Raw genomic sequence first — 13,406 nt, forward strand, 5'->3', positions numbered from 1 at the left:
TAGACTTTTTCCTCTCTTCTCAGTTATCTCTCAGATGAGTATAATTCTGAGTATTTTCCAGGTCACTTGAGGACAAGGGGAAGCACCCAAGTGCTGAGGTTCTACTGAAGACTGGGTCTACTGGTATTTACTGGTGCGATGTCCCTTGAGGTCCCCCAGAAATACCTCTGAGATAAGGCTAAAGGTCACATGGCCAGTAGAGTCATTCTGATTTTTCTGACTATGTCCCCCACCACTCAGTTGTGCGATATGAGTGGTTTCAAAGCTGGATTCAGAGTTGGTGAAAATAGGGAGAGAACTGTGACACAATAAATCAAAGAAAGAATGTGTTTCCTTTTTATGTGAGCCTTGCTTAAAAATCTCCATTTTGGGCACAAGGTTAAAACTATCCTTGCCTTGGATCCCATAGAATGCCAGGCATTATGCAGCAGTAAGATCTCCAAAGATGCTGTGATACAGAGCAATTTTTTTGTTATTCAAGCCATCCAAATAGTCACATGCAGTGAAAGGGTGGTTCTGGGACCAATACTACAGGTCAAGCATTTTGAGGTTTATCTAACATGATAAACTTGATTTTTACAATAGCTCCTAGGGCTGGTTTATTGAAAGACATCATCTCTTGATTTTGCCATGATAATTTCAAAGTGGAGACATGCTTCTGAAAAAAGCATCTTTATCACCTAACAGCTTCTGCATCAAAATTATCCTTGGGTCTTGAGATATAACTATGAGAACCATGAATATAATGTTAAACTAGATTTTTAAAGCACAGAAGGAAAAAAGTGATCTACTAATAGTAAATGTACATTTGCAAGGAGCTAGGCACCTACCAGGATAAATTTTAATACTGGATACAAATTATGTTATTCTAGCAAAAATACACTATTATTTCCTAACAGACAAATACTGGGAAGAAGAATTAGTATAAAGGTGATTGCTTGTTCAGGAATTCTAAGATAAGGTTTTACACATGGCATTGTATCTCTTTTTTTCATTTCAATCCCAAAGAAAGGCAATGACAAAGAATGTTCAAACTACTGCACGATTACACTCATCTCATATGCTAGCAAAGTAGCAGTCAAAATTCTTCAAGCTAGGCTTCAACAGTATGTGAACCAAGAAATCCTAGATATTCAACCTGGATTTAGAAAAGGCAGAAGAATCAGAGATCAAATTGCCAACCATCCACTGGATCATAGAAATAGCAAGAGAACTCCAGAAAAACATCTACTTCTACTTTATAGACTACACTACAGCCTTTGACTGTGTGGATCAAAACAAACTGGAAAATTCTTAAAGAGATGGGAATACCAGACTACCTGACCTGCCTCCTGAGAAATCTGTATGCAGGTTAAAAAGCAACAGTTGGAACTGAACAGAGGACAACAGACTGGTTCCAAATTAGGAAAGGAGTACATCAAGGCTGTATATTGTCACCCCACTTATTTAACTTGTATGCAGAGTACATCATGAGAAATGCCGGGCTAGATGAAGCACAAGCTGGAATCAAGATTTCCGGGAGAAATATCAATAACCTCAGATATGCAGATGACACCATCCTTATAGCAGAAAACAAAGAGGAACTAAAGAACTTCTTGATGAAAGTGAAAGAGAGTGAAAAAGCTGGCTTAAAACTCAACATTCAAAAAACGAAGATCATGGCATCTGGTCCCATCACTTCATGGCAAATAGATGGAGAAACAATAGAAACAGTGACAGACTTTATTTTCTTGGGCTCCAAAATCACGGCAGATGGTGACTGCAGCCATGAAATTAAAAGATGCTTACAACTTGGAAGAAAAGCTGTGACCAACCAAGACAGCATATTAAAAAGCAAAGACATTACTTTGCCGACAAAGGTCCAGCTAGTCAAAGCTATGGTTTTTCCAGTAGTCGTGTATGGATGTGAGCTGAGCACTGAAGAACTGACGCTTTTGAACTGTGGTGTCAGAGAAGACTCTTGAGAGACCCTTGGACAGCAAGGAGATCCAACCAGTCCATCCTAAAGGAAATCAATCCTGAATAGTCATTGGAAGGACTGATGCTGAAGCTGAAGCTCCAATACTTTGGCCACTTGCTGCAAAGAACTGACTCATTGGAAAAGACACTGATGCTGGGAAAGACTGAAGACAGGAGGAGAAGGGGACAAAAGAGGATGAGATGGTTGGATGGCGTCACCAACTAGATGGGCATGAGTTTGAGCAAGTTCCAGGAGTTGGTGATGGACAGGGAAGCCTGGCATGCTGCAGTCTATGTGGTTGCAAAGAGTCGGACATTACTGAGTGACTAAACTGAACTGAACTAGTATCTCTACTTCTGTTGCTGCTGTCTTTTAAGAAGATATGTCAGGAATTGAAACAGTAGATGAGGAGAGAAAGAACACCAGGTAACAAAGCAGCCAGTCTCAAGTCAAGGGGAGGTTGCCTATGGGGAGTTTTCTGCCAAGCTTCCAGGAGAAGGGAAAGGCTACCCACTTCAATATTCTAGCCTGGAGAATTCCATGGACTGTATAGTTCATGGGGTCGCAAAGAGTTGGACACTACTGAGCAACTTTCACTATTCTATTAAATACTGAAGAGCTAAAATTTGTCTCCAACGTTAAAAAAACAGTTAAAGAAAATCTATATTTGTGGTTCGAATATATAAAGATCGTCAGAAACTTGGTCAGTATGTCTGAGTTGACACAGAAATCTCCTTTACCACTTTAAACACAGAAATTTTAAACAAACTATACCCACTCCAGTGTTCTTGCCTGGAGAATCCCAAGGACGGAGGTGCCTAGTGGGCTGCCATCAATGGGGTCGCACAGAGTCGGACACAACTGAAGCGACTTAGCAGCAGCAGCAGCAGCATACCACAACCACACACACACAGTCAGTACCTCAGTGCTGAAAATAAAGATGGAACTCAAAGTCAGAGCAGTAAGAAGGAGCCAAAGCCAAGTGACTCTTGGGGAGAGCTGGACCTGAGATACATCTGAGAAGCTAATGGCTCAGTTTTTAATAATAGGTGTGGGACCTGTGCACATGAGTTAGGAACCAGCTACCTACGAAGAGCCAAGAAGTCATGTAGGACTTGTCCATACATACAGTGCAAACTAGCTAAGTCATAAACTCTCCCCAGGAGAGACAGGGAGCTAATTTTCTGCCTGGGACCAGAGGAGGAAAAGGGTCAAGTGCAGAGCCCACGGTGCTGTACAGGAGTGCCAAATCAACACCCACTCCCAGCTCACACCATGGGTCCCAAGTCTCAAAGTTAATACTGTACACAAACCGGTGTGGGGCCAGTAAAATACACAGGGCCCTGCCCTTAGCAGAGGCAAACAGCAAAGCTCTCCACAGAGATGTTCTGACTACCAGGTCATAGTTTATACACAAAAGCATGATTCTCAAAGGAAAAGTTTAAGAACTTGGATTATTTGATCATTTTAACTTTCCATGAAACTAAAGACATGGAGGCAAATTTATAGGCCAATGACCAACAAAAGAAAATATTTGCAACTCATGTAACTGATAGAAAGAAATAGTACCTGGGACGGCCCAGAGGGATGGTATGGGGAGGGAGGAGGGAGGAGGGTTCGGGATGGGGAACACATGTATACCTGTGGCGGATTCATTTTGATATTTGGCAAAACTAATACAATTATGTAAAGTTTAAAAATAAAATAAAATTAGAGAAAAAAAAAAAAAAGAAATAGTACCAAGAATTTATAAAGATCACCAACAGATTAAATAAAGGAAAAATAGACAAATGGACAAGAAGCATGAATAAGCAATTCACAGAGGAAGAAAACAGCTCAATAAAAACATGAGATTTGCCATCTCACAGGTGACCAGGGGAATCCAATTTAAAACACTGACATACTGTTCCCTTTTGTCCGATTCTTCTGCTGTTGTTCAGTGCGACTCTTTGCAACCCCATAGACTGCAGCACGCCAGGCTTCCCTGTCCTTCACAGTAGGAATACCCCTTGATGTACTCCTTTCCCAGTTTTGAACCAGTCAGCTCTTTCATGTCCAGTTCTGTTTCTTCTTAACCCGCATACAGGTTTCTCAGGAGATAGGTAAGGTGGTCTGGTATTCCCATCTCTTTAAAAACTGTCCACAGTTTGTTGTGCTCCACACAGTCAAAGGCTTTGGCACAGTCAATGAAGCAGAAGTAGATGTGATTTTCTGGAGCTCACTTGCTTTTTCCATAATTTACAAATGTTGGCAATTTGATTTCCGGTTCCTCTGCCTTTTCTAAACATAGCTAGTACCACTGCTGCTGCTGCTAAGTCGCTTCAGTTGTGTCCGACTCTGTGCGACCCCATAGATGGTAGCCCACCAGGGTTCCCCGTCCCTGGGATTCTCCAGGCAAGAACACTGGAGTGGGTTGCCATTTTCTTCTCCAATGCATGAAAGTGAAAAAATAAAGTGAAGTCTCTCTGTCGTGTCCAACTCTAGCGACCCCATGGACTGCAGCCTACCAGGCTCCTCTGTCCATGGGATTTTCTAGGCAAAAGTACTGGAGTGGGGTGCCATTGCCTTCTCCGTAGCTTGTACTGGAAGTTCTCAATTCATGTACTGCTAAAGCCTAGCTTGAAAGATTTTAAGCATAACCTTACTAGCATGTGAAATGAGCACAACTGTATGGTAGTTTGAACATTCTTTGGCATTGAACTTCTTTCAGATTGAAATGAAAACTGACTTTTTCCAATCTTCTGTGGCCACTGCTGAGTTTTCCAAATTTGTTGACATGTTGAGTGCAGCACTTTAACAGCATCGTCTCTTAGAATTTTAAATAGCTCAGCTGGAATTCTATCACCTCTACTAGCTCTCTTTGTAGTAATGCTTCCTAAGATCCACTTGACCTCACTCTGGGATGTCCAGCTCTAGTTGAGTGACCACACCATTGTGGTTATCCAAGTCATTAAGATCTTTTTTGTATAGCTCTTCTGTGTACTCTTGCCACCTCCTCTTAATCTCTTCTGCTTCTGTTAGGTCCTTACATTTTCTGTTCTTTATTGTGCCTATCCTTGCATGAAACGTTCCCTTGATATCTCCAGTTTTCTTGAAGAGATCTCTAGTCCTCCCCAATCTATTGTTTTCCTCAAGTTCTTTGCATTGTTCATTTAAGAAGGCCTTCTAATCTCTCCTCGCTATTCTGGAACTCTGCATTCAGTCGGGAATAATCTTTCCTTTTCTCCCTCATCTTTTGCTCTCTTCTTTCCTCAGCTATCTGTAAAGCCTCCTCAGACAATCACTTTGCCTTCTTGCATTTCTTTTTTCTTGAAATGGTTTTGGTCACCACCGCCTGTACAATGTTCTAACTTTCTTTCATAGTTTTTCAGACATTCTGTCTACCAAATCTAATTCCTTGAATCTATTCATCACCTCCACTGTATAATCATAAGGGATTTGATATAGATCATATCTGAATGGCCTAATGTTTTTCCCTAATTTCTTCCATTTAAGCCTGAATTTTGCAATAAGGAACTTATGATCTGAGTGACAGTCTGCTTCAGGTCTTATTTTTACTGACTGTATAGAGTTTCTCCATCTTTAGCTGCAAAGAACATAGTCTGATTTCGGTTTTGACTATCTGATGATGTTCATTTGTAGAGTCATCTCTCAGGTTGTTGGAAAAGCGTGTTTGCTAAGACCCTTGTGTTCTCTTGACAAACTCTGTTAGCCTAAGCTCTGCTTTATTTTGTATTCTAAGGTCAAGCTTGCCTGTTACTCCAAACAGGTATCTCTTGATCTCCTGCTTCTGCATTCCAATACCCTATGATCAAAGATATATCTTTTTTTTGGTGTTATTTGTAGGTCTTGTAGGTCTTCACAAAACCAGTCAGCATCAGTATCTTCAGCATCAGTGGTCGGGACATAGACTTGGATTACTGTGATATTGAACAGTTTGCCTTGGAAACTAATTGAGATCATTCTGTTATTTTTGCAGTTGCACCCAAGTAGTGCATTTCAGACTCTTTTGTTGACTATGAGGGCCACTCCATTTCTTTTAAGGGATTCTTGCCCACATTAGTAGATATAATGGTCACCTCAATTAAATCTGCCTGTTCCAGTCCACTTTTGTTCACTGATTCCTCAGATGTCAATGTTCAAACTTGCCAACTCCTGCTTGATCATGTCCAATTTATCTTGCTTCATGGACCTAGCATTCCAGGTTCCTATGCAATATTGTTCTATATGGCATCGGACTTTACTTTCACCAGACACATCCACAACTAAGCATTGTTTCTGCTTTGGCCCAGCCACCTCATTTTTCTGGAGCTATTAGTAGTTGCCATCTGTTCTTCCCCAGTAGCATATTGGACAGATTCTGACCTGCAGGGCTTATCTTCTGGTGTCATATCTTTTTGCCTTTTTCATACTGTTCATGGGGCTCTCATGGCAAGAATACTGGAGTGGATTGCCATTTCCTCCTTCAATGGACCACATTTTGTCAGAATTCTTCAGTTACCCATCTTAGATGGCCCTGCCGATGTGTTTCATAGCTTCACTGAGTTATGTAAGCCTCTTTGCCACGACAAGGCTGTGGTCCATGAAAGGGATTTATCAGATTGGCAAATATCAAAAAGAATAGTTTAAATATTTTATGAAGTAAAAAAAAGTCTTATAAAGTTGAAAACATGCAAATCCTGCAACACAGTGATTCCCACCCCAGGTATACCCTAGAGAAAGCTGTGCATACATGCCCCTGTCATTATATACAGGTGGCTGCTGCAGTACAGTTTCAAGAACAAAACTTAAGAAACTTACATCCTACTGCTCAAAGAATGGATAAATGGTAACCTAGTTCTACAGTGAAACATAATATAGCCATTAAAAGAGTAAACTAGCTGCCTCTACTAACATGGCTATATCTCAAAATTCATGGTTAAATGAAAAAGCACATGCTGCAGAATGATACAGTGTGAAAATATTTATGAAAAAAGTAAAAGAATTAAAATGTATTAAAAGCAATAGATGGTCTGAAAGATAGAAATAACATTCATGATCAAGACTCTACTGGGGTGGTAAGAAGAAAAATGGTACTGAGTAAAGTCCTCAAAAGAAGACTTCAACTTTATCTATAAAATTAAATATGAAACAATGAAAAATTTTAACAATTTCAATGTTAGGTGATGAGTACTGTTTTAATTTCATCAAGCTCTGTACTTCAATTTTTTTCTAAATGTTAAGAAGTAATTTTTTTTTTTTTTTTTATGGAATTTATTTTTTTGTTTTTTTTTATTCTTCCAATTTTATTTTATTTTTAAACTTTACATAATTGTATTAGTTTTGCCAAATATCAAAATGAATCCGCCACAGGTATACATGTGTTCCCCATCCCGAACCCTCCTCCCTCCTCCCTCCCCATACCATCCCTCTGGGCCGTCCCAGTGCACCAGCCCCAAGCATCCAGCATCATGCATCGAACCTGGACTGGCAACTCGTTTCCTACATGAAGTAATTTTTAAAAGAAAAAAAATAAAATAGATACCTTGGTCGCATACATTTGCAAGAGATTGACCATGAATTTGACTTAGAGCTCGATTATTCATTCCATTACTATTTTCTTTGTTGTGGTTGCTGCTGTTTTGGTGTTAGGCCAAGTTCAGTCCAGATCAGTTCAGTCACTCAGTCATGTCTGACTCTTTGAGACCCAATGGACTGCAGCATGTCAGGCTTCCCTGTCCATCACCATCTCCTGGAGCTTGGTCAAACTCATGCCCATCTCATCTTATCCTCTGTCGTCCCTTCTCATCCTGCCTTTAATCTTTCCCAGCATCAGGATCTATTCTAGTGATTCAGCTCTTCGTATCAGGTGGCCAAAGTATCAGAGCTTCAGCTTCAGCATCAATACTTCTAAAGAGTGTTCAGGGTTGATTTCCTTTAGTATTGACTGATTTGATCTCCTTGCTGTCCAAGGGACACTCAACAGTCTTCTCCAGTACCACAGTTCAAAAGCATCAATTTTTCAGTGCTCAGCCTTCTTTATGGTCCAACTCTCACATCCATGCATGACTACTGGAAAAACCAAAGCTTTGACTAGATAGACTTTTGTTGGCAAAGTGATGTCTCTGCTTTTTAATATGCTGTCTAGGTTTGTCATAGCTTTTCTTCCAAGGACCAAGAGTTTTTTTAATTTCATGGCTGCAGTAACTGTCTACAGTGATTTTGGAGTCCAGGAGAATAAAATCTGTTACTGTTCCCGTTTTTTCCACATCTACTTTCCATGAAAAGATGGGACTAGATGCCATGATATTCATTTTTTGAATATTGAGTTTTAAGCCAGTTTTTTTCTGTCATTTTTTACCCTCATCAAGAGGCTCTTTAGTTTCTCTTGGCTTTCTGCCATTAGAGTGGTATCATCTGCATATATGTGTTGATATTCCCACAGAAATCTCGATTCCAGCTTGTGATTCATCCAGCCTGGCATTTCAGCTGTGTCTGTGTATGGCACTTAAAATAACACTACATGCAAGCTAATGTTTAAAAATACATCCTTTCATGGTCATACTAATTTATAGAAAGGAAGTTTTATGAAGGTAGATGACAAATCTCTAGGAATATACTTTTCCAATACTATAGTTTTATAACAGCAAATGCTGGAATTGATAAGTTTTATCCAGAAATGTGTATAGGTCACATCTGTTTGTTTTTGTTTTTAGTCGCTCAGTCATGTCTGACTCTCTGCGACCCCATGGACTGTAGCTCACCAGGCTCCTCTGTCCATGGAATTCTCCAGGGATGAATAGTGGAGTGTGTTGCCATTTCCTACTCCAGGACGTCTTCCCAACCCATGAATCGAACCCAGGTCTTCTGCATTCAGGCAAGTTCTTTTATCATCTGAAACACCAGGGAAGCCCTACATTATCTGAAACACAGTTGATATTTATGAGTATCTCTTTTGATGGGGACTTGATGAAACCACTTAATGTACTCTCTTAGAAATCAAACTGTAAATTACATCTTCTTCGCAGCTCATTTTCTCAAAAATTATATAATTCCTATACACGTTGTTTTTCACACATACTGACTCTACAACAATTTGCTGACATAAGAGCACAAACCAAGCAAGAATAATGATAACTGAACTATAAAAATGTAGAAAATCTGACTTTTAGCTAAAAAACCACAGTGTTATTTTTTTCTTCAGGTTGAATTTTAAAGGAAAAACTTTTGGACAAGAGTTTCATATGATTTCAATGGACCATATAGCTTAAAGTATAGCAACTGTGTTCATAAAGCAAAATTTATTCATCAAGGACTATGAATTAGTCATTCTTGGCACTTTAAGCAACTCTAAAAGAAAACATTTCACATATTGTCCGGATCAAGTCAATACAGATTAACGGAAATTCCTTTTTTTATCTTGTAGAATTGATCATAAATTGCCTTTTGTGAATTATTTCCACAGAAGTCATAAAACCTTAAAGAAAAGTATTCTTTACTATAAATTCTATCACTTTTATGATATGGGCAAATAAAATATCTAAATATATACCCTATATTTTTTTTAAATCCCCTCTGAAATATGTTTTATCTTCCACAGGCTGTCAAAATAATTATTTTAAAGCTATTAATAAGTATTTTGGGGAATTCTCTGGAGGTCCAGTGGTTAGGATTCCACACTTCCTCTCCATAGGACATGGATTTGATCCCTGGTCAGAGAACTAAGATCCAACAAGCTACATGGTACAGCCAAAAATAATAAAAATTAAAAATACCTTTTAAAAAATAAGTATTTTAATCAATATTTTGAGGATTGGGAAACCAATGTTCATTCAAAAATAGGATGATGAATTTGTGTCAGTATGAAAAACCAAACAATCTAACACATAATAAAACAAGAAGTAAATTCTTTAAAGGGACTTTTGGTATTCTATGAATTGTACTGACCCCAATATACTGTATTTGCCAATAAATACATCTTTTCACAGTCTTCTGCTGTACTGTAGTCAACCAAAATGCTATTCCAGTACCTCTGGCTTTGCCATGTCCCTACTTAGAACATACTTTAACAACAACCACAAACCTTGTCTTTTCTTTATCTATAGTATCTCTTCTAATCACAAGTACTTGTGCTTATGAAGCCAATAAAGTGGGTTTTCCTCCATGTACATAAATCTCTGAAGCGCAAATACATTCAAACAAGACTCCCCTAGAACCTTATGAATCTTTCTAAGAACTGCCTATGAGGATTCTATGCCAAAGACCAAGGTCAATCAAATCTCAATCAAGCAATTAAATATTCATTCACACATTTGCAGCAACAGTATAAATACCTCTTTTTTCTTCTCTTCTCTTTGTAACAATTCCTTCTTCTTCCACAGTTTCTCTTTCTCCTCTTCCTTTTCTCTTCTTCTGGCAGAGATTTCCATTTCCAGTCTTGTTATCTCTTCCTGGCGGGCTCGCCACTGAAGAACCTGAAATAAATAGAAATTCATCCAATAAATAAATACACTCAAGTGATTTCACAGATCACAAGGAGACTAGGGTTTGTATCAAGACGATATTAAAGATTTTCCAAGGACACATTAAAATTCTGCATGCACATGAGTGTGTGATGTGTATGTAAGGTGTAGAAAGCAACTGTAAAAATCACCTGATTCAGAGATTGTTCACTTGGATTCATGGAATGAAATTCTAAAGAGTCTGTGATTTGACTTCAAAAGATCTGTGAATTCTCATAAATATTATGTCAAAGTTTTGTGTTTTTGCAGATGTGTTTTCCTGGAACAATATTTCTACTTTCTAGTCAACAGTTTTCAAATGGTCTTAATATCCTAAAACTTTTAAGAATCACTGATATGTTTCATCCTGATTTTTATAAGTGAAGAAAATGAGCCTGAATGAAGATGAAAAATATTAAGACATTTAAAAGAACTTCCTGGGTACTAATAGGTGTTATTGGTAGAAATATAATTGGTACAGCACTTCTAGAGAACACTGGGTAATATGTAAATATATATCGCAATATGAAATATACATAGCCTTTCACCCATAACCCCACTTTGAAGAAGTTATTCCAAGAAGACAATCAACAGGACATGTGCACAAATTACCAATAGGAATGTTCATTGCAGTGCTGCTTAAACAGAACAAATGGAGAATCTAAGTGTCTGGCAACAAGACATGGCTTAAATTAATTATGGCATCATCATGTAATGACTGCCATTGAAAAAGTTTCTATATTTCCATATTCATCAACACAGAAAATATCTACAACCTATTACTAGATGTAAAAAAGCAGGTGCAAAACCACACTCATGGTATGATCTCATTAAAATAAAATATCATCTATCTACGCATAGAAAGAGATTTGGAAGGAGGTTTACCAAAATAATAATATTGTTTATCTCTGAATAGAAGCATTTCATGGAATTAAAAAAATTTTTTTATAATAAACATATCTTATCTTTGTGAGCAGTAAACCAATAAAACTAACAAAATAAAAGCAAACACACATTCCATGTACACATATAGCTAACAAAGCAGAGAGGAAGGAGATGGAGACAGATGCAGAAAATCTTTTTTTTTTTTTGAAACGGAAGAAACTAGCATTCTCAGTTTAATATATCATTGTCATATATTTGATATAAGCATGATTCACTGTGGTAATATATGAAATGAAAATTGAGTAAATAAAATATCATAAAATATAGTGAACGAAAATAACTAGTTAAGCTCTTTTTGCACTTTCATTATTCAAAGTTTGCTTTCTAAAAATATATTTTGCTCTATTTATCAAAATAGAAGGAATATCAAGGAAATTCAGACTTTTGGTCTTCAAACACTTAGGTTTCCCCAACTGCTGATAATCTTGGCCATATTTACCTTCTTCTTTTGAACCCTATTCCTAGAATAAGATCATCTATGCCCTCTGTCCTAACCTATTACTTCCAAATCATTCCTTCCTTTATCTACCCTCTGTCTGTAATATGCTATATCAAAATCAAGTGTCCTGTCAAATATTGCCAGGGGTCTCCCTCCTGAATTGGTCCCCCTTTCTTTAACTTTACAGTGGTATTTAACTCTGTCAACCACCTCTTCATGTTTAAAACTCTTTCATTCCTTGGCTATAACGCTGTTCTCCCCTGCTTCTCCACCAGTTGATACTGCTCACTTCTCTTCTTCCTGCTTCCTGTGTCTACCTTATACTCCTAACTCTATTGCTGTCCTTTCTCAACCTCACCCTCTCTGTTTGTTATCTAATGTGCTTGTCTTCACCTCCAACTAATGCCCCACTTTAACCTTGTTAATGTGGAGTCTCTAGGTAGGTTTTTTCCCATTCCTTTCTTTATACCACCATCTTTGTTCTTTGCCTCATGGTGTGACCCAAACTATTCCCCTACCTGAAATGCCCTCAGTTTCCCCCTATTTCATAAAATGCTTCTTGGCCCAGCACATGTCCCATAGCTGCCATTAAACATTCTCCAACCCACACTCATAACTGTTCTCTAATTATTTTGAGCATAATATTTCTATTTCCATTTCGAGCAGAGGCCATGATATATAGGTATTTTGTTTTCTCCTTATACTATCTAGCAGAGTGCTAGCACATGATAGATGCTCAAGTAATACCTATTTAAATTACCCAAATAACATTTTTAAATGGAACCAAATAAATAAAAAAGAAATGATAGCATTAGAATATACCCTATTGCAATGAGTAACGAAATAATGGGTTCTCATTCATGATAATCATTTGCTACTGAAATTGATCTGAGCTGATAGGAAATGTTATAGTAATGGATGGATCAGGCTGACAGTAGCTGAAAACAGTGAGTAATCTTAACATCAAAGAGGAAACAAACAGCCATTTTAGTTTCTGATTTGAATACACCTAATATAAAAAAAAAAACAGATATATTTCAATATTGATTAGTAAGTAGATGCTATTATGGAAACACTGTTCAAGTTTTTAGGTGTGATCATAGTATGGTTATGCTTTTATAAAGGCTTTATAAATGGTTTATTCTTTTTAATTTTAGAGATAAATACTAAAATATAGATGAAATGATATGATATATGGGTATTTGCATAGGCATGAGAGACTAGATAAGGGTATAGATGAAAAAAATTTGACTAGTAAGTTGATAATTGCTGAAGTTGAATAATGACAGACTTTTAGATATATGTGTATATTTTTCTGTATTAAAATTTTTATTTAAAAAAACACAAAATATAATGTATGTCCAAAGAGATTTGTATAATAAAACACTGTAGTCTCAAGGTTCTCAGACAATGAGACCTGAGAAGCAGTGAACTAATGTAAAGAAAATTAGTACACATTCAGCCTTTCTGAATCCTGGGACTATTCCTATAAATTTCAATAGAAAAAAGTTTGTGTTTTGAAACTATTTTACTCACTTTTGACTTAAGACTAATTTATGGGAATTATCATTGAATGACTTTG

At 37.5% G+C, this 13,406-nt stretch overlaps 1 protein-coding gene across 18 annotated transcripts in view; it reads right to left on the minus strand.

Moving 5' to 3' along the window:
* The window catches only part of CCDC148 (coiled-coil domain containing 148), a 297,116-nt gene that overhangs the window by 91,915 nt on the left and 191,795 nt on the right, over positions 1–13,406 (minus strand). For all 18 annotated transcript variants that reach the window (XM_086354590.1, XM_086354486.1, XM_086354468.1 and 15 more), the window contains one exon: positions 10,273–10,413. In XM_086354590.1, the coding sequence (XP_086210716.1) occupies positions 10,273–10,413 (141 nt within the window). The remainder of the gene's footprint in view (positions 1–10,272; positions 10,414–13,406) is intronic.

This window comes from Bos grunniens, chromosome 2 (genome assembly GCF_055505025.1).
Source record: "Bos grunniens cultivar Pamir isolate PY7600 chromosome 2, Bosgru_T2T1.0, whole genome shotgun sequence".
Lineage (NCBI taxonomy): Eukaryota > Metazoa > Chordata > Mammalia > Artiodactyla > Bovidae > Bos > Bos grunniens.